At 44.6% G+C, this 25,185-nt stretch overlaps 1 protein-coding gene across 1 annotated transcript in view; it reads right to left on the minus strand.

Annotated features, from left to right (window-relative positions):
* Positions 1-25,185, minus strand: part of LOC132832959 (uncharacterized) — a 50,776-nt gene that overhangs the window by 23,500 nt on the left and 2,091 nt on the right. Inside the window, exons 3-13 of the mRNA XM_060851206.1 lie at positions 22,508-22,597; positions 20,145-20,489; positions 17,390-17,668; positions 15,726-15,845; positions 15,027-15,053; positions 13,137-13,163; positions 12,439-12,459; positions 11,549-11,569; positions 7,596-7,622; positions 7,027-7,053; positions 4,044-4,573 (exon numbers count right to left, since the gene is read on the minus strand). Coding sequence (XP_060707189.1) covers positions 4,044-4,573; positions 7,027-7,053; positions 7,596-7,622; positions 11,549-11,569; positions 12,439-12,459; positions 13,137-13,163; positions 15,027-15,053; positions 15,726-15,845; positions 17,390-17,668; positions 20,145-20,489; positions 22,508-22,577 — 1,494 coding nt within the window. The 5' untranslated portion in view covers positions 22,578-22,597. The remainder of the gene's footprint in view (positions 1-4,043; positions 4,574-7,026; positions 7,054-7,595; positions 7,623-11,548; positions 11,570-12,438; positions 12,460-13,136; positions 13,164-15,026; positions 15,054-15,725; positions 15,846-17,389; positions 17,669-20,144; positions 20,490-22,507; positions 22,598-25,185) is intronic.

The following is a 25,185-nucleotide window of genomic DNA, read 5'->3' on the forward strand; positions in this document are numbered from 1 at the left end:
ATGTGGATTTATGGAAATGAAACCATATTTGACAAACTTGTTGACATTTTTTGAGGATGACTCAGGTTTAATGTTTGCCTTCAGTGGAGTATTTTACCTGATGTTGGTTATCCCGTAGGAAACTAGACACAGAATGTGCAGAGGTATTAACCAATGTGGGCAGCATGGTAGTTCAGTGGTTAGCACTGTTGCCTCACAGCACCATGGACCTGGGTTTGATCCTTGCCTTAGGCAACTTTTTTTGTGTGGACTTTGCAGTTTCTCCCCGTGTCTACATGAGTTTCCTCCCACAATCCAAAGATGTGCAGGTCAGGTAAATTGGCTATGCTAAATTGCCCATAGTGTTAGGTGCATTAGTCGTGTTAAATGTAGCAAAATGAGTATGGGCAGATCCTCTTCAGAGGGTCATTGTGGACTTGTTGGGGTGAAGGGCCGGTTTCCATACTGTGGGTAATCTACTCTTAAAAAAAAGAACAGCATGAAGCAATGTGGGCGGCCCAGTGGCTCAGTAGTTAGCACTGCTGCCTCACAGCACCAGGGACCCATGTTTGATCCCAGTCTCCAAGCAACTGGCTGTGTGAAGTTTGCACATTATCCCCATGTCTGCATGGATTTTCTGTGGGTGCTCCGGTTTCCTCCAACAGTCTGAAGGTGTGTAAGTGGATTGGCCATGGGAAATGTAGGGGGTGGGTCTAAATGAGATGCTGTTTGGAGGGTTGGCGAGGACTTGTCGGGCTAACTATCCTGTTTTTACACTGTTGGGATTCTATGATAAGCTTGAAATCATCCATACAATGTTATTAGTTATTCCAGGGAAAGCTAGAGTATGAGAACCTTGTACCCTCGTGCTGACTCTTGCTCATTGAATGGTGTCTGACCTGCTGTGCTTTTTGAGCACCACACTTTTGATTCTGATCTCCAGCATCTGCAGTCTTCACTTTCTACTGGCCTCTCTATAGTCAGTGTGTCTGTGAGGCGATGGGACTGAGTAGTATTTTGAGGTTCTGCTTCATTTAAAGTCCTGTAACCCTGCCTGCCTGACCTCAAACATTTCCATGCCAGTGCTAAACAGGAAGACAATTCCTATCTGTTCCCCTTTCCTCTTACAGAACATCCTCCACCTTTCAGCGATATTATTTACCCTGGATCAGAGAGACAAGATACCATGTGGGACTCTTAACCTGAGAATGCCATGTGTTCTTTTGCCACTTTGCTGAGTTCCATGGTGCAGAAACCTAACCCTGTGTATTGTTGATGCACTTTGGATTGCTCTCCCCAAAATGTTGCAACTCTACCTGGTACTCAGCTGGTTTGAGAGAACCACACTCTTTCCCTATGACTGCCCTGCCTCTTCCTCCCTGCTGGTAGCCATTCAGTTCCTGCCCCTGAATCCTCTGTAGCTGCATGATCATCAGATTGTGGAAGATGCGATCCTTGGATATTTCAACTGCACTTGTTCAAGAATCCCCGCACTGGAGAAGCCAAGGCAGCAGTGTATACCATCGACAATTGCAGTCACTTGCAAAGTCTCCTTCAGCAGCATCCACCAAACTCAAGACCTCTACCACCTAGAAGGGTGAGGTCAACAGATACATGGAAACACCAACACCTGCAAGTTTCCCTTCAAGTCACCCACTATCCTGACATGGAAGTATATCACCGCTCCTTCACTGTCGCTGGTCAAAATCGTGGAACTCACTGCCCAACAGCAGAATGGGTGCCCTAACCCCCAAGGAGCACAGTGATTTAAAGCAGCAGCTCATCACCACTTTCTCATGAGCAGCAAAGTCTGGCATTGCTCATGACATCTGCATCCCAAGCACAAATTAAGAAGCAAGACTTTACATGTAATTATTGGATCTTTAATAATTAATACATTTAATTTGTGGAAGCATTCAGCTGTGGATACAACAGCAATAAGTCTCAGTCCGTGCTTTTTAATGTAAACCAGCATTATTATTTCACAATACATACTGTTAGAAAATTTAAAACAAACAACAGAGTCATTGGTTGAATTCAAAGGGGACTCCAGGAACACAGTGAGAGGAATCTGGTAAGCCAACCTGAGTCAGTGTGTAATCTCCAATAAATACTACGTCTGATCCACGTTGATCACGGATTGAATTGTTCGAACGACTGATCAGGATCAGATGAGTGGTGACATTTCCACAAACAAGTAGAAGGTCAACCCCAACATGGGTGGCATGATGGCACAGTGGTTAGCACTGCTGTCTCACAGTGCCAGGGACCCGCCTTGGGCAACTGTCTGTGTGGAGTTTGCACAATCTCCCAGTGTCTGCGTGGGTTCCCTCTGGATGCTTTGGTATTCTCCCACAGTCACAAAGATGTGCAGGTTAGGTGAATTGGCCATGCTAAATTGCCTGTACTATTAGGCAGGGGTAAATGTAGGGGAATGGGTCTGGGTGGGTTGCTCTTCAGAGGGTTGGTGTGGACTTGTTGGGCTGAAAGGTCTGTTTCCACAGTGTAGTGAATATAATTGTTCCCACCTTTGGAGTCCAATTTGAAACAGGACACTACCAAAAAGATACTGGCCTGGGTTTGGCAGTCAGCAGTGACTTGTTGTTGGCCTGGTATTGAGCAGCAAATTTAATATGAAGTTGCAGATCAGAATTTTAATTTCTACAGAGAATTCCAACTCCAGCAAAATGATCAGAAATCCCACTTCACAGATGAGGAATCACATCTTCAAAATATTGATGTGTCATTCCCATTAAATCATCAGAATCATTGATTAACTGGATCAAAATAATTTTCAAAAAGTCATACATTGACACATTAAAATAAATAAACTTGCTTTCATCAGGTAGGATTCCTTGTCATGTACAAGATTAAAACCAAGTTAACAACTTAGAAAAACATGAGTAATTTTTTTTAAAAACAGTCAACAGTTGAAACAGGTACAACGTCCTCATTACGAGTTGCTTACGTTACTGTTTTGACACTTTCCTTCCTAGAAACACCAGTTTTGAAATTTTCTGACAAAATACTTTATTGCTAACTGATCAGAACAATGCTTTCAGTCAGAGGCAGAGAATGTGCTGCAGTGAAACTTTCAGAGCAGAGAGAGGCTTACTTGAGGCATTTTCTGTCATCAGCACTCTGGATTATTGGTGGGCTCCTAGATGATAGCACTCACTGACAGTGAGCAGAAGAGACACCAATGAAGGAACGGAGTTTAAGAGGTGTCCCTTTCCAAGGCAGAGATGAGGCAATTAGTTTTGTCTGAGTCCCATTAGAGTATGGAATTCCCAGAGGTAGCTTGAGCTGGGTATTTTACTTCATTCAGTGACCAAGGTGGACAGGTTTTAATAGACAAAGGAGTGAAAGGTTATGGGATAGACAGAACAAGTGGAGCTAAGAGGGTAACCAGAGCACTGATGGTCCCATCGAACATCAGAACAGGTTTGAAGTCTCAACCTGTTTCAAAGAATCATATTCCGAGAACAGAGAGAATATGTGCGAGTTAGAATATATTGATTAGAGGCTAAACATTTACCAAGTCTGGGCTACGCTAAAGCCACGAGAAAAATGTATTAAAAGAAAACAAATTGTGGTGGTGTGATTGTCAAATTTCATAATATTGGGAGCTAAGTAAATGTTTGTGTAGGTAAGCAGAGTTGTGTAGGTATCAGACCATAGATATTGGAAAAAGTATATTTGGTAAACATTGGCAAAAATGGAGATGTTCAGAATTTCTCCAAATTTGTGGCCAATTCAAGGAGTAAATAAGGGAGAGACAGGAGATGTACATTCCCGTACTAGAGTGAATAATCTAATTCTGCTTCTATTCTCCTCGTACAGTCTGCCCATTTCTCCCCATTTCCTCCAGCCCAAAGTGATGAACAATGGCAAATCCAAGAGGACCATTGATTCCCAATTCTATGGGAAAATCACCAGGAGTAAGATAGCATCCATATGGGTCATGTGACTTTAAGGGGATGGCATTGCCACTCCACAACACATTAACCAATGACATCACAACCAATGGTCCAATTGGGAGAAACTTGATCCATTCAGTGATTTGAATTGGGCAATAGCGGGGTTGATTGTAAAATGGAACATTCCCCAGACTCTGAGAGATTGAGGAAGGGGAAAATAAGCCCCTCGAAGCTGCAGGTGAAACTATGGAGGTGTGAGTAGGTAGCACCATCAAGGAACAGAACCTGTCCAGCATCATAGTTGACATATATTCCAATTCTCCCGAGATTCTCTCTGCACATGATTTCCAAAGGGTTGGTGAAGTTGGCCCAGTATCTCTCCCCATCGTGCCCAATAGTCCAGTATCCATTTTCAGGGCTCAAAGGTAGGTTTCCCTCCCCGGTTACTGACTCCCTGGCCACTCCCAGGTCCCAGGCAGAATGACTGTCCACTTTCACCAGCCAGTAATGCCTGCCGCTGGCGAATCCGGTCTTTCCCAGCACGGCTAACCTGGACTGGAACCTCCTACTGCTGTCAGCGGGAATCCTGTCTCCTGCAGTGCAGCTCACGGTGGTCAGGTCAGAGGATATCAGGAGTCTTGAATTCGCAGTGTCACTGTCCAGGAAGATGCAATCTACCACAAACATATGGAAGGGAAAGCGACAGGTTCAGAGCAAGCTCAAAAAAAATCTTTGCATTTTCCACTTGGGGTCCCTGCAGCCTCAATGATCATTTTCAGCTTGATTCCACCCTCCATGTTTTTCACTGACCCCACACTAGGTATTGTTAGTGATATGAGTTGCTTTTAGCACAATCACTCATTCTTTCCCACTCCTTGCTCTTATTCACATTTATTCAGTTTTTCTTTTGTCCTGAACTGCTATCCTTAATCTCCTTGTTAGCCCACTCCTTTCATGTCTCTCTCACTCTTCTTGGGCTCCATCTATCAACTAACCTCTCCCCTCACTGACCCACACTCCTCCCAGTTTCAATATTAATACCACATTCTCCTCACTGCTAATGGCTCTGATGAAGAGTCACCAGGCTTTTTTAAAAAATTTGTTCACAGGATGTGGGTATCACTGGCTAGGGCTAGCATGCATTGCCCACCCCTAATTGCCCAGAGGGCAGTTAACAGTCAACCACATTGGTGTAGGCCAGACCAGGTGAGGATCGAAGATTTCTATTCCTGAAAAACATTACTGAACCCGATGGTTTTTTCATGACAACTGACAATAGCTTCATGGTTATCGGTAGATTCTTTATTCCAGGAGAAAGTGAGGACTGCAGATGCTGGAGATCAGAGTTGAGAGAGTGTGGTACTGGAAAAGCACAGCAGGTCAGGAAGCATCCGAGGAGCAGGAGAATTGATGTTTTGGGCATAAGCCCTTCATCTGGAAACTTTATTCCAGACTTTTAAAAAGAAAATTGAATTCAAATCCCATACCTGCTGTGGCAGGACTTGAACCCAGGTCTCCAGAACATGAGCTGAATTTCTAGATTAATAGTCTAGTAATAATACCACTCAGCTGTTGAATCCCCACTAACCCAGCATGTTAATTCTGCTCTCTTCCCACAAATGCTGCCAAATCTACTGAGTTTCACCAGAAATTTCTATTTACGTTTAGGTTTCAAAAGCTGAGCCTCACAGCACAAGTCAGGGCATCAGAGAAGACGTTCCAGTCAAACATTACACACACAGGACACAGCAGATCCTAACCATCAGGAAAGGCTGAGGCTTTTAATTCTTTTTAAATTTCAATCACAGGACGTTAGCATTACTGGCGAGGCCATCCCTCATTTGCCTAGCAGATCATCCATAGCAGAGAGTCTGGAGTGGGATGTCGGCCAGACCGGATTAGGGCAGCATTTACCTTCCCTAAAAGGGCATGAGTGATCCAAATGGGGGAGAAGAAGCAGGGTCTCTAAATATAAGACAGTTTAAATGGGGAATTCAGGAGGAACTTCTCTCCTTAGCATGTTCCCCATTCTGTCAGAAGGAGTGATTGAGGTGAATAGCATAGAGCAGTACGGTGGCCCAGTGGTTAGCACTCTTACAGCGCCAGGGACCTGGGTTTGATTCCAATCTCAGACGACTGTTTGTGTGGAGTTTGCACAATCTGCCCACATCTGTGCGAGTTTCCTCCCACAATCCAATGATGTGCAGGTTAGGTGAATTGGCCATGCTAAAATTCTTCATAGAGTTCAGGGGTTTGGGGTAAGTGTACAGTAGTAGGGGAATGGGTCTCTTTGGAAGGTTAGTCTGGACGTGTAGGGCTGAATGGCCTGTTTCCACACTGTAGGGGTTCTATTATTCCATGGATTCTATGATTTAAGGGGAAGTTGGATAGACAGAGAAGGGAGAAAGGATTAGAAGCAAAACTGATAGAGTGAGGTGAGGAGGAGCCAAAGGACCCCACGTTGGGCTGACTGGGCTCTTTCTGTGCCAACAAATTCTTTGTGAATAAATAAACTTTTACAATGGGGACTAATGGATAATTAACACAATATGCCCCTAATGAGAGTAACAACAGCTAAATAACAAATTAAAAGAGAGAGCAACTCCAGTGTTATATAATCCCCTAACTAATTCTGTGAAGAGGAGATTTGATGAATCCACTCAGGAGTTTGAAGAGATCCTCTTCACTTTCTCAGTTGTCAGTGGCATGGGGGTCAGTAATCCAAGGGCATAGATCACTGATAATTAGTTAAAAGGGGGATATGAGTATGATTCTTAAACAACAAGCAACGGAACTGGATAAATACTTGAAAGGAAAAGTTGTTGCTTTGCTACTTCCCCAAAAGCTGAGGAACAGCTGAATAGCTCTTTCAAAGGGCAAGCACAAATGCAATGGGCCAAAAGGCCTCCTCCTGCGATCAGTAATTCTAAAAATGAAGATACAAATTACACACAATCGCACAATTCACTCCCATTGACACCTTTACCTCCACGCTCACACATAAATGAAATACCTTCCTCTCCATCACATAAACAATTCGCTCCTGCTCACCCCACTCCCTCATTGCAGTTCCCACTCCCACACCTCCCCAAACACCACGGAGTTGCTAAAGAGCCACAATTCTTACCTGCAGCATTAGTCATTCTCTGAACAGCTGAAATGGACAAGCAGATTGAGATTAAATCACTTTCAAATAATTCACTGTACGTTCATTCAGTTTTCAGAAAGCTGTCTAAAAGATAGCCTGCTTACAAGTCTTGGAGAGCTGACTAAATATCTAAAAGGCTGAAGTAAGGAATCAGACCGTTTAGTTGTGGACTCAGGGAGCTCTACATTTAGCCACGGTGAACACGGAGGTAAGAATCCAACCCCACCAACATGATCTTTTTCTGAACCAGAGACCACTTCCATCCAAAAGGACAAGGGCAACAGGTACATGGGAATACCAGCCCCTGTAAATTCCCCTCCAACCCACATACCATCCTGACTTGGAAATGTAATCACCATCATTTCTGTGTCGCTGGGGGTAAATCCTAAAACTCCCTCCCTATCAGCTCTCTAGGATGTTCTTGAAATCCTACAGGACTACAGCTCTCTATTATCTTCTCAAGGGCAATCAGTGATGGGCAATAAATTCTGTACCAACCACCAACACCTACATCCTAAATGATGATGAAAAGTCATTCCATGTCTTACCTAGTTCAGGGAGAGGGCGGATTTTACCTAAAAAGGAAAAGGACATTAGTCAGTAAAAAGCTTTATACTGCTAGTAATCATACAGATTTACGTTAAATATGTTTTTACCACTGAGCACAAATCTGAGAAAACCTTGATTATCTAATCAGGGATCCACAGGAAAATTGACTTTAACCAGTCATAGAAACATGGCAGAAAATCTCCATTCCCCAGTCACATCCCCTAATCATTGATCCTGGTCCTTTCACCTCTTAGCAGAACAGATCGAAAAGAATAGGAACTCTGAAAACACATGACTTGATGGAGGAATTCAAAATTAAGTTTGGCATTTGAGAGGACATGAAAACCTCCATGATTGATAGAATGAGCTGGAAGGCCAGAACCCAGACAGGGAAGGGGAGGCCAATAAGGAACAGTCACAAATTATTCAAGTGAAGAATTGTGGAGAAATTCCTTTGCCCAGAGAGCAGTCACATATTCAGAATTGCTGTCACATGTCAAGGTTGAGACAGGAATTTGCAATCCATTGATAGGGAGGCTTGATGTCCACATGAGGGACAGGGAAACAGGGGGACAGACTGCAACGTGAGCAGTTTGTGTGGTGCATAAAGACCAGCAGGAACCAGGAAAACTAAGTGGTCTGCATTGGTCATTTACATCAATGTGCAACTTACTTTATTCTGGAACTGTTTCCCATTACTTCTGATCTGCTAAGCTCCCTAACTCCCCATCTGCTTCAGTTTCTGTTCATTACAATGAAAAGGCAGGTTTGTTTTTGTGGGTTTGGTGTCCATTGAGGGAGAGTCAGGAATCATTCCAAATTGGACAGAATGTGTGCAGCTCAGAAATGAGCCATCAATCCTGATACTCAGTGCTCCAGTAAGTCACCTCCCAACCTACTTCATCAAACTGTCTTTTCCCTTCAGCTTTTAAGTTTATTTGGCTTCCCCTCAAATGCAATGATGCTAGTGAGTTCACCATTTTCTGGGTGAAGCCACTTCGCTTGAGTTCCTGAGTGGATTTATTACTGACTTTCTCACATTTATGGACCTTGGTTCTGGTCTCAGCCACAAATGGAAATACAGTCTCCACTTCTACCCAATTGAGCTTTTGCATAGAGAACCTCGATCCAGTCACCCCCCTCAGTCTTCCTGAAACTACAGTGAAACAGTTCGCTCTGTACGCACACTAAATTAGGAAGATTTTCTCCTTTGACCTGCTCTGCTGCCGAATAAACTCATGGATGACTTGAGCACTCCAACCAGGTAAAAACAATGACTGCAGATGCTGGAAACCAGATTCTGGATTAGTGGTGCTGGAAGGCACAGCAGTTCAGGCAGCATCTGAGGAGCAGTAAAATCGACGTTTCGGGCAAAAGCCCTTCATCAGGAATACAGGCAGAGAGCCTGAAGCGTGGAGAGATAAACTAGAGGAGGGTGGGGGTGGGGAGAAAGTGGCATAGAGTACAATAGATGAGTGGGGGAGGGGATGAAGGCGATAGGTCGGGGGCGGGGGGAGGGTGGAGTGGATAGGTGGAAAAGAAAATAGGCAGGTAGGACAAGTCAGGACAAGTCATGGGGACAGTGCTGAGCTGGAAGTTTGGAACTGGGGCGAGGTGGGGGAAGGGGAAATGAGGAAACTGTTGAAGTCCACATTGATGCCCTGGGGTTGAAGTGTTCCGAAGCGGAAGATGAAGCGTTCTTCCTCCTGGTGTCTGGTGTGAGGGAGCGGCAGTGAAGGAAGCCCAGGACCTCCATGTCCTTGGCAGAGTGGGAGGGAGAGTTGGAATATTGGGCCACAGGGCGGTGGGGTTGATTGGTGTGTCCTGGAGATGTTCCCTAAAGCGCTCTGCTAGTAGGCGTCCAATCTCCCCAACGTAGAGGAGACCACATCGGGAGCAATGGATACAATAAATGCTATTAGTGGATGTGCAAGTAAAATTTTGATGGATGTGGAAGGCTCCTTTAGGGCCTTGGATGGAGGTGAGGGAGGAGGTGTGGGCGCACGTTTTGCAGTTCCTGCGGTGGCAGGGGAAGGTGCCAGGATGGGAGGGTGGGTTGTAGGGGGGCGTGGACCTGACTAGGTAGTCACGGAGGGAACAGTCTTTGCGGAAGGCGGAAAGGGGTGGGGAGGGAATATATATCCCTGGTGGTGGGGTCTTTTTGGAGGTGGCGGAATATCAGCGGATGATTTGGTTTATGCGAAGGTTGGTGGGGTGGAGTCTGAGGGCGGAGGTACGTGATGTGGACGAGATGCGTTGGAGGGCATCTTTAACCATGTGGGAATAGAAATTGCGGTCTCTAAAGAAGGAGGCCATTCGGTGTGTTCTGTGGTGGAACTGGTCCTCCTAGGAGCAGATACAGCAGAGGCGGAGGAATTGGGAATACGGGATGGCATTTTTGCAAGAGGTAGGGTGGGAAGAGGTGTAATCCAGGTAGCTGTGGGAGTCGGTGGGTTTGTAAAAAATGTCAGCGTCAAGTCGGTCATCATTAATGGAGATGTAGAGGTCCAGCAAGGGGAGGGAGGTGTCAGAGATGGTCCAAGTAAATTTAAGGTCAGGGTGGAATGTGTTGGTGAAGTTGATGAATTGCTAAACCTCCTCGCGGGAGCATGAGGTGGCGCCAATGCAGTCATCAATGTAGCGGAAGAAGAGGTGGGGAATGGTGCCAGTGTAATTATGGAAGAGCGACTGTTTTACGTAGCCAACAAAGCGACAGGCATAGCTGGACCCATACGTGTGCCCATGGCTACCCCTTTGGTCTGGAGGAAGTGAGAGGATTCGAAGGAGAAATTCCACCCTCCTATCCAACCTGATAACACTTCCTCTCCTTGCTCTCACTAACCTACATACCTTTGTCTTGAGACGAAAATTCAAGAACTCCACCAGAAGAGGAAACATCCTTTCCAAATTCACTCTGTCAGGACCCTTCCGGATTTTGCATGTCTCAGTCAAGTCATCTCCAAAACTCCAGCAGATACAAGCCCAGATTGTACAACTATCCTTGAACGACAACCCCTTTCCTTCTTAAAATTCCAGTTATTTGTCTAGTGAACGTTTTCTGAACTATCCCCAATGCACTTACGCCATTGCTTTAATAAAAGAGAGACTGATACTTACAAAGTAGTTCAAACATGATCTCACCAATGACTTGTACAACTGAAGCATAATTAAAATCTCTGCTTTTAACACTGTACCTTACTGACAAACTCTCACTTTTTTTGTCCATTGCACTCCATCCTGTGATAAGGAGCCTGTGCACCATGTTGGAGCAGCAAGAATTGAATGCAGCCAGTTTATTTGTTCCAAGAGTGTAATGTGAAAGAGGTTTTTCTGAACAGAGGAAGCTATTAAATCTTTTCATGGAAGCTGGGCATCATCAGCTACGCCAGCATTTATTGCCCATAACTGCCCAGAGTCAATCACTTAACTGTGCTGGGACAGGTGTAGACTGGATCAGCTAAGGATGGTTGATTTCCTTCCCTAAAGGACATTTGTGAAGCAGATGGGTTTTTACAAGAATTAACAGGCATTGTTAGGCTCGATTTTTAAATTTGAATTCAAAATTTGACCATGTGCAATGGTGGGATTTGAACCCTCAGTCCTCAGTTTTCGATTGAGGCTCTGGCTTAAAGTGACTTTACCATTAGCAACTGCCACATTGTTTCCCTTTCTGTACAGACTCAGTTGACCAACTAGATCACCTGGGTCTCTGGATAACCAGTCAGTGATAAGACTACTAAGCCTCTTCCTGCCAACTGGTAACAAATCAGTTTTAAAATCAATGGTGGTTGAAGAATAAACATTGGCCTGGATCGAACCACCTTGTTTTTCTTTAGCATAATGGCCATGGAATATCATACATCCCTGAGGGGGGGGGGGGGGGGGGGGGATGTGAGACAGGGTCTTGGTTCAAATTCTCACCGAAACGCACTACCTCATGGTAGCCTCTTACCTAGCTCCTTCCAGTAAGTATCTAGACAAAAAGTAAAAGGAACAAAATTACTCAGTGTCAGGGTCACAGATATCCCTTCCACACCTCCCTTTACCCAATGCACTAACCGAACACACTCAAATGGACAACCATGGGGCATTTACATTTTTTCCTGTAATGTCAGAATGGTGCCGATTTATTTTGGTTTCATCACCTGCTGGTGCAGTAGGACACAGCACACAAAGATCACGTGATGATCATTCAGGGCCGGTCAGCTGACATTGTCAACAAGATGCAGAGGAAGAGCAGGCATGTGGAAACTCAACAACATTGACATCCAGACTTTTCACAGCTAATGGCGTACTTTTTGAGGTGCAGACATTGCTGGAGGAAACATGCTTCAATCAACATTTAGCAGGACACAGGGAGAACTCTCCAGCTGTTCTCCCAAATAGCCAGATCCTTGGGATCTTTTACATCCACCGACAGACCTCAATTTAACATCTCAAGGTAAAGGTGACAGTGACAGTGTAGCACTGCCTCAGTACTGCATCTTGAGAGTCAGTCTCGATTTTCTCCCCATGTAGTAGAGTTGGACTAGAACCTTTTGGACTCAGAATGCCACACTCGAGTCACAGCTAACACCTAGGTGTGATCCCAGGAGTAGGAACATGGCTGCTTGCCAAAGTCAGAAGCACAGAGACCACAGGGATATGGAGTTAAGGGAGTGAATATTGCCGATACCAGTGTCCTCTGCTGGAACAAGCTTGACCGTATGTTCAGAACAAATTCCAAACTGCCCACTATTGAGGGGAATTGGGGGAATTATCCATCCATCATATCAAGCACAATAAAGAATGACAAACCCTCTCTTCCACACTTATTTACAATCCTTTTGCCGGAAGTCTTACCCATTTGGTTTGTGAGTTTCGCTGCAAAAACAAAAGGACATAACATTTTTTCAAAAAGCAGAAACTACCTCTCTGATTTGAATCATGCATTTTTAAATGTGTTTCAGGAACTTCCTGAGGATTTAAACCCAGGGATCCCAGGAGAAGGATCCGACAAAAGCTGAGACAGCTATTCCCATCCACACGCTCACTCCCATTGCACATCGCTACTTTGATCAGCACTTGATTGGCTATGTTTCACATCACTCAGACCCCAGATGGCCTAACCCGAAAATATAGTAGAGCACCGCGGATGCCGAAATATAAACAGGAATTGCAGGAGAAAGATAGCAGGTCTGGCAGCGTTTTTGGAGAGAAAGCAGAATTAACATTTCAGGTCCAGTGACCCTCCTTCAGATCTGTCACCCTCCTCTGTGCATTTCCAACCATTTTCAACAGAAAATGACAGCAGCAGGAGTTTTAATTGAGTAAATGTGCGGTGTGGCGAAGATGGTTTAAAAACAATACTTAAAAAAGGTACAACGCAGCCCTGATTCTGGCACAATTGGATTCCTCCTGGGAGAGTTACATTAAAATTGACCAACTCCCCTCTGTCCAGTGCCCCCAGGACTGTTCTGTTCTCTATCATCTGTCTCACTTATTACAAGGCCAGGAAATTGACAGCAATGCTTTCAGAACATTCAGGAATGTTTGCTTACCATTTTCGGATTTCTTCGCCTTATACTCTAAAATACAAAAACAGCACAAGTCACTAAAAGAAACAGATTCGATAGAAGCAAAGCCCACTGATCCTCATTCGAGTGCCTCTGATTTCGACAATGCAACATTTTCCAGACTGGCTCCTGTTGAACATCCTTCCTAGGCCTAACATTTGTCAGTCCCACTGACGAGCTCCATCTAGCTCTGTCCCAACATCAAGATATAACTCCAGGTTGAAACCCCAGCGTCTGACTGAGACAGGGCACAATAGCAAGGAGGTGGTGTTGAACTTACCAAAGAAACAAGGCCAGTTTCAGCTGCAGTCCAGGACCTAGTTCTGAGCACCACACTTTAGGAAGGACATGAAGGCATTGCAAAAAAATGCAGAACAGGTTTAGAAGTGTGATCCCAAGTGTTCTTAGAGTCATCAAGATGTACAGCATGAAAACAGACCGTTTGGTCAACTCATCAATGCCGGCCAGATATCCTAAATTAATCTAGTCCCATTTGCCAGCACTTGGCCCATATCCTTCTCAACCCTTCCTGTTCATATACTCATCCAGATGCCTTTTAAATGTTGTAATTGTACCAGCCTCCACCACTTCCTCTGGCAGCTCATTCCATACATGCACAACCCTCTGCATGAAAAAGCTGCTCCTTGGATCCCTGTTAAAGTTTTCCCCTCTTACCCTATGCCCTCTAGTTCTGTACTCCCCCACCCCAGGGAAAAGACTTTGTTTATTTACCTTATACACGCTCCTCCTGATTTTATGAACCTCTGCAACGTCACCCCTCAGCCTCTGAAGTTCCAGGGAAAATAGCCCCAGCCTAATTCAGTTTCTCCATGTTGCTCAAATCCTCCAACCCTGGCAGCATCGTTGTAAATCTTTTCTGAGCCCTTTCAAGTTTCACATGGTTGTTGTGAGACCAGAATTGCATGTGATATTCCCAAAGTGGCCTGAGCAATGTCCTGTACTGCTGTAACATGACCTCCCAACTCCTCCACTCAATAGTCTGACCAATAAAAGTAAGCATACCAAACACCTTGACTATCCTCTCAACCTGTGACTCTACTTTCAAGGGGCAAGATTAAGCGGGAGCAGAGTTAAAATAATTTGTCAAAGCTGCAGAAGAGACATGAAGGAATACCATTTTTATCCAGTGAGTGGTTAAGGTTTGGAATGCACTGAGATAACCGAGAAGGCAGGTTTAATTGAGGCTTAGAGGGGAAATCAGACACTTCTCTGAAGAGGGATAATGTGCAGGGTTACAGGGAGAAGGTAGGAGAATGGCAATAAGGCACCTGCTCCTTTGGACAGCAATCACAATGTGTCAAATGGCCCCTCCTGCACTGTTACAAGGTCTGTAATCCTGTGTCCCACTGTCCCAGCCAGGTAGTGGCATATGTGTGCATGCGTGTGTGCATCGGCATCTGACCCACTGTCATCCAGCCCCTAAGGCAAGGGAGAGGAAAGGACAGTCTGTGACCCATTGTCCCATGCAGTCCCAGAGGCCAGGGCGAAAGGACAACGTGTGACCCACTGTCCCATCCAGTCCCAGAGGCTGGAGGGAAAAGGACAGTGTGTGACCCACTGTCCCATCTAGTCCCACAAGCCAGGGGGAAAGGACAGTATCTGACCCACTGTTCCACACAAGGTGGGGATAAAGGACAGTCTCTGACCCACTATCCCACCCAGTCCTGCGAGGGTGTGGGTGAAGAGAGAGAATGACAGTGTCTGACCCACTGTCCCACTCAAATCCCAGTAGGCGGGTCGGTTTGGGGGGTGGTGGTGGTGAGTATGAGGGGTGGGTGCTAAGAGAGTGACATAGCCTGGCTCCCCAAGATTGTTAACAGCAATATAAAGTGTAAGTCTCTGTTTCCTTCTCACCGTTTACTGATGGCCGTGCAGTTAGTTCTGGAAGAGAGGAGAGAGAGAGAGAGAGAGAGTCATCAATATTGGTGAGTGTGGATTATCAATCAGGTGACAGATATTCAACATTAACATATCGTTGACACATTGTTCCAGTCTCCCCTTCAAACACCTCAGGCTGTACAAAGAGGTGGGGGCTGATTTGTAGGTGAGGGAAATAACAGGGAGACAGAGTTGGTTATCTGGGGGTGAGGAGGTTTGGGAAAAATGTATGTATGGCCTACAGAAGATCACGAAGCAGTAAACAGAAGGAGATTATTAGAGCTCTCTCTGTCTTCGAACTTAAGCGGACCTTCCCTTTCATTTTCTTTCACAAGCGATAGGCCTTGCTGCAGCATTATTGCCCACAACGAGGTTGTGTCGTGTTATCCTGTTGAGCCACTGCAGTCCTTGAGGTCTGGGGACTCCCACAGTGCTGTTCAAGAGGGAGGTCCCAGATTTTGACCCAGTGACAACGAAGGAATGGCGAATCTCTCTGAGTCAGGGTGGTAAGCAGCTTGGAGGGGGACGTGCAAGTGGTGGTGTTCCTAAGCATCCGCTGTCCTCACCATTCACAATGGTGTTTGGGTTGGGCGGAGAAGGTACATAACAACAACATAACCCCATTCAAAATCAAAAATAATTAGGTACCCATGGTCACAATGCATAATTTCCTACCTCGGATGTATTTCTGTTGTCTCCTGAAGAAAAAAAAGAGGCCAGCGATGACCGCAAAGATGCCAAAGAAAATCAAGAGAAACATGTAAAGCCAAATAGATGTCACGGGATAAAATTCATCTGGAGAAAGAAAGTGGAATGAAATTATTGCAAATACATTATACCGACAATAAGTCAGATGCTCTAATCCCGCCCTCATCTTTTATCCTACCTGCCGACCCCATCACCATTGAGTAAAGGGGTTTGCTGGAACAACTAATGGTCCTGAGTGCCTGTTCCTAACCCACAGTTGGGGTTCCTGCTTTTACAAAGCACCTGTTTTGAAGTAAATGTTTCAGAGCAGAGATGATCAACCACCAAGTAATGTAAAGAGATAATAGGTCTGATGACTAAAAGCTTGTTCTGATAAAAGGGTATTGAGAAGCAGCTTAAATTTAAAATAAAGGAATGTGAGGCAGAGGGCTAGTAATATTTAGAGGGGGAATTTTGGGGGCTGGGGCACAAGCAGATGAAGGCACTTTCACAGGAGGGAGCACGATGAAAATCGGGGGATGGACAACAGGCTAGAATCAGAGGAGAGCTGAGGGTTAGAGAAGGTGGAAAGGTTTACAGCACACAGGTCATTGAGACTGGAAGAAGGTCAGAGTGGGTCAAGGAGCAGTCAATGGCGATGAGTCACTGGAGAAGAATATTGTCAGGAAGGATTGCGGAGGCGCAGACAGGACATGGAGGAAATGAAGAAGTTATACACAGTTGAAAATGCAGTGCTTCCCATCATGAAAACCAGTCTTCCTTCCAATTAATTATGGGTGGCACAGTGGCTCAGTGGTTAGCCTCACAGTTCCATGGCCTCACGTTTGATTTCAGCCTCAGGCAATTGTCTGTGTGGTGTTTGCACATTCTCCCAGTGTCTGTGTGGGCTTCCTCTGGATGCTCCAGTTTCCTCCCACAGTCTAAAGATGTGCAGGTTAGGTGAATTGCCCATGTTAAATTGCTCATAAAGTTCAGGGATGTGGAGGTTAGATTCATTAATCATGGGAAATGTAGTGTGATCGAGAAGGGGATTGGGTTTGGTTGGGATAGTCTTCGGAGGGTCGACGTGGACTTGTTGGGTCAAATGGCCTGTTTCTACACTGTAGAGATTCTATGGTGACTCCAACTATATTTCCTGCTGTCTCGGTAAAGCAGTCAACACCTAAGACCAATTCCTGCCCTTTTACAGAGAGTTCCATCAGGCAGAAGACACAGAATTTTGAAAACATGCACCAACAGATCCAAGAACACCTTCTTCCCAGCTGTTATCAGACTTATGAACAAATCTCTCACGTTAGAGTTGATCTTTCTATGCACCTTCTCTATTGCTGGAATACAATATTCCATATTCTGTTTTATTACCCTGATGTACTTATGTAAGGTAGAATTTGCCTGGTTAGCTTGTAAAACAATAATTTTCACTGTATTTCGGTATGTGTAACATAATAAATAAAATCGAAGCTCACAGTGATTAGAAAAAAACAAAAGTTTTGTTATCCCACTTGTTTGTTTTAAGGACAGCAAATGTTTTATAGATTAGCACATCGCAATGGGACGTTGGCTGGAGGGAACGCCAATGATAGTGTACAAGGTCATACAAGCAGGCACTCAGAGAGATAAAGCTCACTTACCTGGGACATAGAACGTTGCACTGACTGCCTTGTTCAGTATGTCGCTTTGTAGCAGACAGCTAAAGGTGTTCCCAGAATCACTGGTCACATCAATGTTGTTCTTCACGGTGACTAAGCTGTTCTCCTCTGTTCCTGGCTGTTCATGCTGTGTCAGGATATTACCTTTCTCGTTGCTCCACTGCACTATGGGTGAGGGAAACCAGTTCTCGGACTTGCACTGCAGCTGGATTCCGCTCCCCGTGTACTTGTTCAAATTGATTGTAGGCCATTCTCCAAAACCTGCCAAAGCAATTAGACTCAGTTCTTTTCAAACAAAAAAATGAGGCTACAGGATAGAGGATCTCAGAAAACGTCAGCCCCACCTTAGTAGGTGGCACCCTCCCTCTTTGAGTCAGAATTTCATGGGTTCAGATCCCATGTGGTGATTTGTCACAATGGTGCAGGGTATTAGTGAGACCAGCGTATGGTGTTCAGTTTTGGTTCCATGCATGAAAGTGGATATACTTGCATAGGTCGGGGAAAGGTACACTGAGTTGATTCCCAAAATGAGATACTAGTTTCCAAGGAGAGGCTGAGTTGGCTGGGTCTGTTATTCCTTGCAATTGAGAAAAAAAATGAGCGGCGACCTCAGCTTTTAAATGCAAAAGAACATCTCCTCAACACCGTCTCTATCAAATACTCCCAGGACAGGGACAGCACAGGTGAATACAGTGAGGTTTGGGGTGGGGGGAGATGTAATGACCTCCCTACTTTTCAAACCTCAAAGTTCTCCTGACACTGCGCCCATCAAACACTTCCGGGACAGGGACAAGGAGGAGTTAAAATGCAGAATAAAACCTCCCTGTAGTCCTTCAGAGAGTCCAAATATAAATAACAGTGAAGCAGGGGCAAGCAGTGATGTAATTGAAACGCTGGATTTGAGGTGGCTTGACATGAACAGATGCTGAATGGGCATCCCTAGCCCCAGCTCATTCTGTTAATATGGAAATCCAGAACCTGGGCACAGTTTCCAACAAAGCAGCCTCCTATTTACAGCAGAGAAGAGTAGTTTGTTCTCTCAGAAGCTCATTATCCTTTTAAATTTGCCTCTCCAGCAATCAGTGCAGGCTGGTACGTTGAACTTTCATATCCGAAACAGAAACAGATTAATACTGGAAAGACACAGTAGCAATCGTGGAGTGTGAAACCAAGTTAATATTTTGAGTTCAGTGATTGTTCGGCGACTTCAGCTTCCAGTTGGAAGCAGGTGGGACATGCAGCCTCAATTTCAGATACAAGCCTTACGTTCACGTACCCAAAGACACACCAGGGTGGGGGGAAAGGGGGTTGGAAGCTGAAAGAAACCAAGAATAATGGATTACCCTTCACTTAGATGAACACAGCCTCCTGCAATGCTCAATAGCATCCAAGCCAAAGCAGCCCAATTACTTGATACCCCATCCAGCCTCTTCAACAAGCATTTCCTCCCTCACTGATGCACAGCAGCAGCAGTACATATCATCTCCAAGAATGCACTGTAGTAATTCAAGGGTCTTCCAACAGCACCATCCAAACCGCTGTCCTCTAAATCCTGGAAGGACAGGGGCAGCAGATGAATGGGAACAACACGATCTGCAAGCTCCCCTCCAAGATATACCATCCTGACTTGGAAATATATCACCACATCTTGACTGTCACTGGGTCAAATTTCTGAAGCTTCCGTGCCCACCCTGTCCTCCCCCTCATCCCCCCTACTCCCCTCCCCCAACCCTGTGGTTTCCCTACATCCGAAGGCCCAGAGTGGTTCATGAAGGCATGCCCAACTGGTGATGCCCACTCCCTGTAAAACGTTCAAAATTCCGAAAATAGGGGCAGGAGTACATCACGTGACCCTTTGAGCCTATCCAATGATTCTACATGATCATTGCTAATTATCCATCTCAGTTCCTGCTTTTCTCTCCCATACCCTTAGGTCCCTGTAGCCTGAAGAACAAGATCTAACTCCTGCTCAAAAACACACAATGTTTTAGCCTCAACCGTTTTCCGTGGTAGAGCATTCTACAGGCTCACCACTCTTAGGGTGAAGAGATTTATCTCGATCTCAGTCCTACAAAGCTTACCTCATGCCTTTAGACTGTGACCGCTGGTTCTGGACTCCCTGCTTATAGGGAATATCCTTCCTGTGTTGGCCCTGGCCTGTCCTGTTAAAATTCCACAGCCCAACCAACCCACTTTGCCGAATCCCAGCATTTTGCATGGCTAATCCATCTAGACTGCACATTCCTGGACACTACAGGCAGTTTAGTATGGCCAATCCATCTAAGCTGCACATGTTCCGACAGTGGGATAAACTGGAGCACCCACAGGAAACCCATGCAAATACAGGGAGAATGTGCAACTTCCATACAGACAGTTGCCTGAGGCTGAGATCGAACTCAGGTCTCTTGTGCTGTGAGGTAGCAATGCTAACCACTGAGCCACTCTCCCCTGTCAGATTGGCTCAGTTGGCCGAACACTGGGAGATTTTCAGCTTCTACCCCGGTCTCTTTGGGCACATGGACATAAGGCTTGTACCTCGAGTTGAGGCTGCTTGCTCCGACTGGAGGCTGGAGTTTCTAAAGAGTCATTGAACTCAAAACATTAATTCAGTTTCACACTCGGCTATTGCTAGCGAGACTTTCCAGTAAATCTTCCTTCTTTGTTTCGGATTTGAAAATTCAACGTGCCAGCCTGCATTGATCACTGGATTAGAAACCAATGCCAGGAAAGTACTTACTTGCCACTTTCAGGATGACATTTGCATCTTTGAATCCACGGGCTTCCGATTCCACAAAACACTTGTATATCCCACTGTCCGGCAACACGACTTGCTTGAGTTTCAGGGAAATATTGCCTCTCTGGAATTCACTGGCAAACAGCTGGGTCCTGTCCTTGTAGTCAGCAGACTGCTCAGTGTTCTCATCCTGCTCGAATCTGTAGAGATGCACCAGCTCTTTGCCTTTGGTCCAGCGAATTTCCAAACCCTTGAGGGGCAACGATGGGGCCAGCTGGCATTCCAACACAACTGTGTCGCCAACCTCCGCCACAACTGGGCGCTGGGAGCAGGAGAGTTGGAAGTCCTCTGGGAAAGGAAGGATGTGTCAGTGAATGCTGAGAGAAGAGATGCAGGAGTTAGGAGGAACAGCAATCAGTGGACGGAATAAAGCAGCTTCTTCAGGAGTCAAGGGATTTTCAAGAAGTAAAGTACACGATATTGATTTGCAAATGTGACATTCAAGAGAGATTTGCCACATGAGTAAGGGATGATGGTCTTCATTTCAGCAGAGAGACTGGAGTGGCTGGGATCTAGCTCTGTACAGTAGAGAAGGCAAAGGGGAGATATGATGGAAACAAGTGCTTTGAGAAAGTCAAGAAGGAAAAACTGTATGCACTAGCAGAGTGAGGCTTGAACTCACAACTGCCCCAGGTTGAAGAGAATTGACAAGTCAGTCAGAGAGCAGTTGGCAAAATAAGCATAGGATTAAGCCATTCAGCCCATCGAATCTGCTCTACCATTTAATACAATGGCTGATCGAATTACCATCCCACCCTTTACACCATTAGTAATCAGCAATTTATCAATCTCAACCTTAAAGGTATCCAAAGACTGAGCTCCCACAGCCTTCCATGGTAGAGAACTCCAGAGATTCACCACCCTCCAAGTTAAAACAAAATTCTCATTTCAGTCCCAAAATGCATTTAAAAACAAAACAGTGCCACATGGTGCTCAACTCCTCGACATGGGTAAACAACTTACCAACATCGTGGCTGTCTGTCATTAATTATAAGTTTCAACCTCTCATTCTTGGAACATGAAAAGAATTTTCTTTAAATACAAGGACAATGGGTTGTTGATATCTATAATGTACTATTACCAGCTCCAGCTCTCTCCTTAGTGACACTCAGTGATTAAACCGGCCTATTTCTAACCTGTGGATAAAGTTGAATCCCGGAGTTGAGCTTCTGGCAGCACATTAATATCTTTGCTAGGTTCAGCAATTCTTACCTTTGTAACACTGTTCAATTTCACCCTCAAATCAGCCTGTCCACTGCTGAAACCTTCTTCCATTAGCTTTTCAACTCAATTACTTTGATACATTTGGCTGGTCTCTTCTGTAAAGTGGTGGCTATCTGAAGCTCTGGTGCCTGCATCGGACCCTCATGCTGCCTGTGTCTGACCCTCACACACTTTCTGCTCTTCTGTCACCCCATAGTGTTCAATGACCCACAGTGAGTGACTCCTGTTTCAGTGACACATCAATCTCAAAATTTCCATTTGTGTATTCAAATTCCACATCTTTCAGTTCCTACAATCCTCCAAAGATCTCCGCATTCATCTGACTTCCTGTGAATTCCCAATTAGAATCATTCCACCATCAGTGCCCATGCTCTCCATTACCTCAGTCCCCAAGCTGTGGAATTCTTGGGCTACCTCACTTTCCTCTGTTAAGACACACCTTTGTATTTACCTCTGTAATCAAGCTTTTGGTCATCTGATTTAATCTCCCTATGGAGCCTGGTGACATTCTGCAATTTATAATACCCCAAAGCACTATAGGATTCTTTAATATGTTAAAGATACAATCAGTGCAGGCCTAACCAGCAATATCAACAATTTATTATAAGACTGAAAGACCTCTCATTATGGAAGTAGATTCACTACAAGAGTCAAGGGGATTAGGATAAAGAGATGAGTGTACAAATTACAAAAATGCAAAACAATGTACTTGCAGGGCTCTTGAGAAAGAGGTGGAGTGAGTGTGAGTTTGGGCTGAACATTATCAACAAAGGAACAGATGGAAGAGAAAAAGATGGTTTTAACTTTCAACAACGCACATTGACATAAGCTGCAAGACCTCGACAAGTTAATCACGGGAACAAACATTGGTTAGAAAGTTACACAGATTCCTAATGGCACAAAAAGGTGGTTGTTCAGCCCACTGACTCAGTGCTGGCTCTCTGCCAGGCAGCTGCTGTCAGGTCGTGTGGCTGTGCTTCCATGATTGACATAGACCTACTCAATTTAACTCAATTCCCCCATCACAATCCTCCAGCACCTATCATCAGGAAGTGATGGAGTTCAGCCGTGAGGTCTCTCACCTGCCAGCGTTGAGGAAATCCAGAGGACGAAAAACAGGAGCAGGGCCTGGGGTCCTATCCATCCGAACATTCTCAGCAAATCTCTGAACCCTGAAATACAACCAACTTTGTTAGGGGCTAAAATGACTTTCCAATTTCTCCAATTCAGAGACTTATTAAAAATCTATACAGCACAGAGACATGCCATTCAGCCCACTAAGTCAGTGCTGCAGAAAAACCTCCTCCTATTCTCTTTTCTCTCTTATTCATTTCTCCCTCGTGTATTTAACCGCATTCATTTTAAATGTATATTATTCACATTAACTACAAGCTGAGGGAGCAAGTTCCACATTCTCACTGCTCTCTGTTTGACTTGTCAATTCTCTTCAACCTGGGGCAGTTGTGAGTTCAAGCCTCACTCTGCTAGTCCATCCAGTGTTTCCTTTTTGACTTTCTCAAAGCACTTGTTTCCATCATATCTCCCCTTTGCCTTCTCTACTGTACAGACCTAGATCCCAGCCACTCCAGTCTCCCTGCTGAAAGGAATCCCCTACTAATGTGGCAAATCTCTCTTGAGTGTCACATTTGTTAATCAATGTCGTGTACCTTATTTCTTGAAAATCCCTTGACTCATGAAATCCAGATCATCAATCTGAGGAAGAGTCACTTGACCTGAAACACTAACTGATTTCTCTCCAAAGATACTGCCAGACTCACTGAGCTTATCCAGCAATTTCTGGTCATGTTTCAGATTGATTAGTGACTGTGTGCACACTCTTAGAATGCAAGCATTTTTAAACACTTGATGATATATTACCATCACTGGCTAGGTTTACTGACCATCCCCTCTTGCTCTTGAGATGGTGAACGTGAGCTGCAACCTTGAAGCACTGTAGTCCTTGCAGTACGTGCACAGTGCTGTGAGGAAGGAAGAAAGAAGTAGGATTTTGACTCAGTGAATCTATCAGGAATGACAAATCAGGATGGTGAATGGTTTTGATGGGAACTTGCAGATGGAGGAGTTCCATCTGCTGGTCTTGACATTCTAGACGGGAGAAGTCACACTTTGGAAGGTGCTGCCAAAGAAATGCTGGGGAGCATCTTGTTTCTGTGACAATTGGAAATAAGACACTCTATTCACTCCTTTTTGTAAGGGGACTTCTTGCTTACACCATCCAGTCCTCAGATTTTAGTTGTTGCTTTCAGCAATTCTCAGGGACAGAATCAGATCGCACTTAGAGGGAGCTAGATTCATCGATAACAGGAAACATCCTCTCACATTTACCCTGTCCAACAGCCCTCAAATCTTTTTTTTAAGTTTCAACTCTTTATTTAAACTCCAATGGAGACAAGTTTGTGTCCAACCTTTCCTCATTAAATTACATACCATTTCATGTATTAGTCCAGCAAACCTCCTCTGAATTGCCTCCAATGCATTTACATCCTTCCTGAACAAATATTGTGCAGAGGACTCCATTGCAGCCTCATCATGACCTTGTAAAACTGAAATATAATCTCCCAAACTTGGTATTCAGTTCCCCTCACAATAAAATGATAACATTCTATTAGCTTTCCTAATTACTTGTAGCTGCTTAGTAAATGTTAGTGATTCATCCATGAAGATTGACAGATCCCTCTGCATCTCACAGCTCTGCACTGTCTCACCATTTAAATAGAGCATTTAAAAACAAATCTCTTTCAGCAAAAAATTGACAATTTCACATTCTCCCGCATTCTACACCATTCAACACATTTGCATACTCAACTTTTTTTTGTAACCTATGTCCTCTACACAGCTTACTTTCTGACTTATTCTCATTTGTCAGCAAACTTGGCACTGTATACTCCATCCTTCATTTACATCATTTATTTTAGTTGTAAAAATTTCAGTTCCAGCACACATCCCTGTGGGATACCACTTGGTGCATTTAACCAACCCAAAAAAAGACCCATTCATACCTACTCCTTGCTTTCTGTTAGCTAGCTATTTTTTTTATCATTGCCAATATTCATGTCCTTTAACTTTCCACAATAACATTTGATGTGGCATCTCATGAAATTATTTCTGGATATCTCAACACAGTCCCTCCATCCATCAGTTGTCTTTATCCACAGCACATATAGCCTCCTCAAAAAGAACTTGCTATTAATCTTTTGAGTCTGTTTTTGTATATTCTGACTAAACCTGCCTTTGCACAACTATATATATATTTTTTAAAAAGTAAGTTTTATATTATCTTTAACATTTTTAGTTAACCTCCGATTATAGATGGGTCAGAAAAACAACGATCCTATAAACAGACGCAAAAAAAAGAAACCACCTCTCCCTTCAAACATTGAGCCACTGGGCACTGTGATTCAGTGGTTAGCACTACTGCCTCACAGCATCAGGAACCCAGGTTCAATCACTACCGCGGGTGACTTGATTCCTCCCACAATCCAAAGATGTGTAAGTTAGGTGAACTGGCCATGTTAAATTGCACACACTGTTAGGTGTGTTAATCAGGTGTAAATGTTGGGGAATGGGTCTTGGTGGGTTACTCTTTGGAGAGTCAGTGTGGACTTGTTGGGCCAACAGCCTGTCTTCATACTGTTGGGAATCTAATCAATAAGTTAACTTTTAGGGAACATCTGACACCATAAGACATAGGAGCAGAAATAGACCATTCGGCCTATTGAGTGTACTCCGCAGAGTTGAG

This window comes from Hemiscyllium ocellatum, chromosome 35 (genome assembly GCF_020745735.1).
Source record: "Hemiscyllium ocellatum isolate sHemOce1 chromosome 35, sHemOce1.pat.X.cur, whole genome shotgun sequence".
NCBI lineage: Eukaryota > Metazoa > Chordata > Chondrichthyes > Orectolobiformes > Hemiscylliidae > Hemiscyllium > Hemiscyllium ocellatum.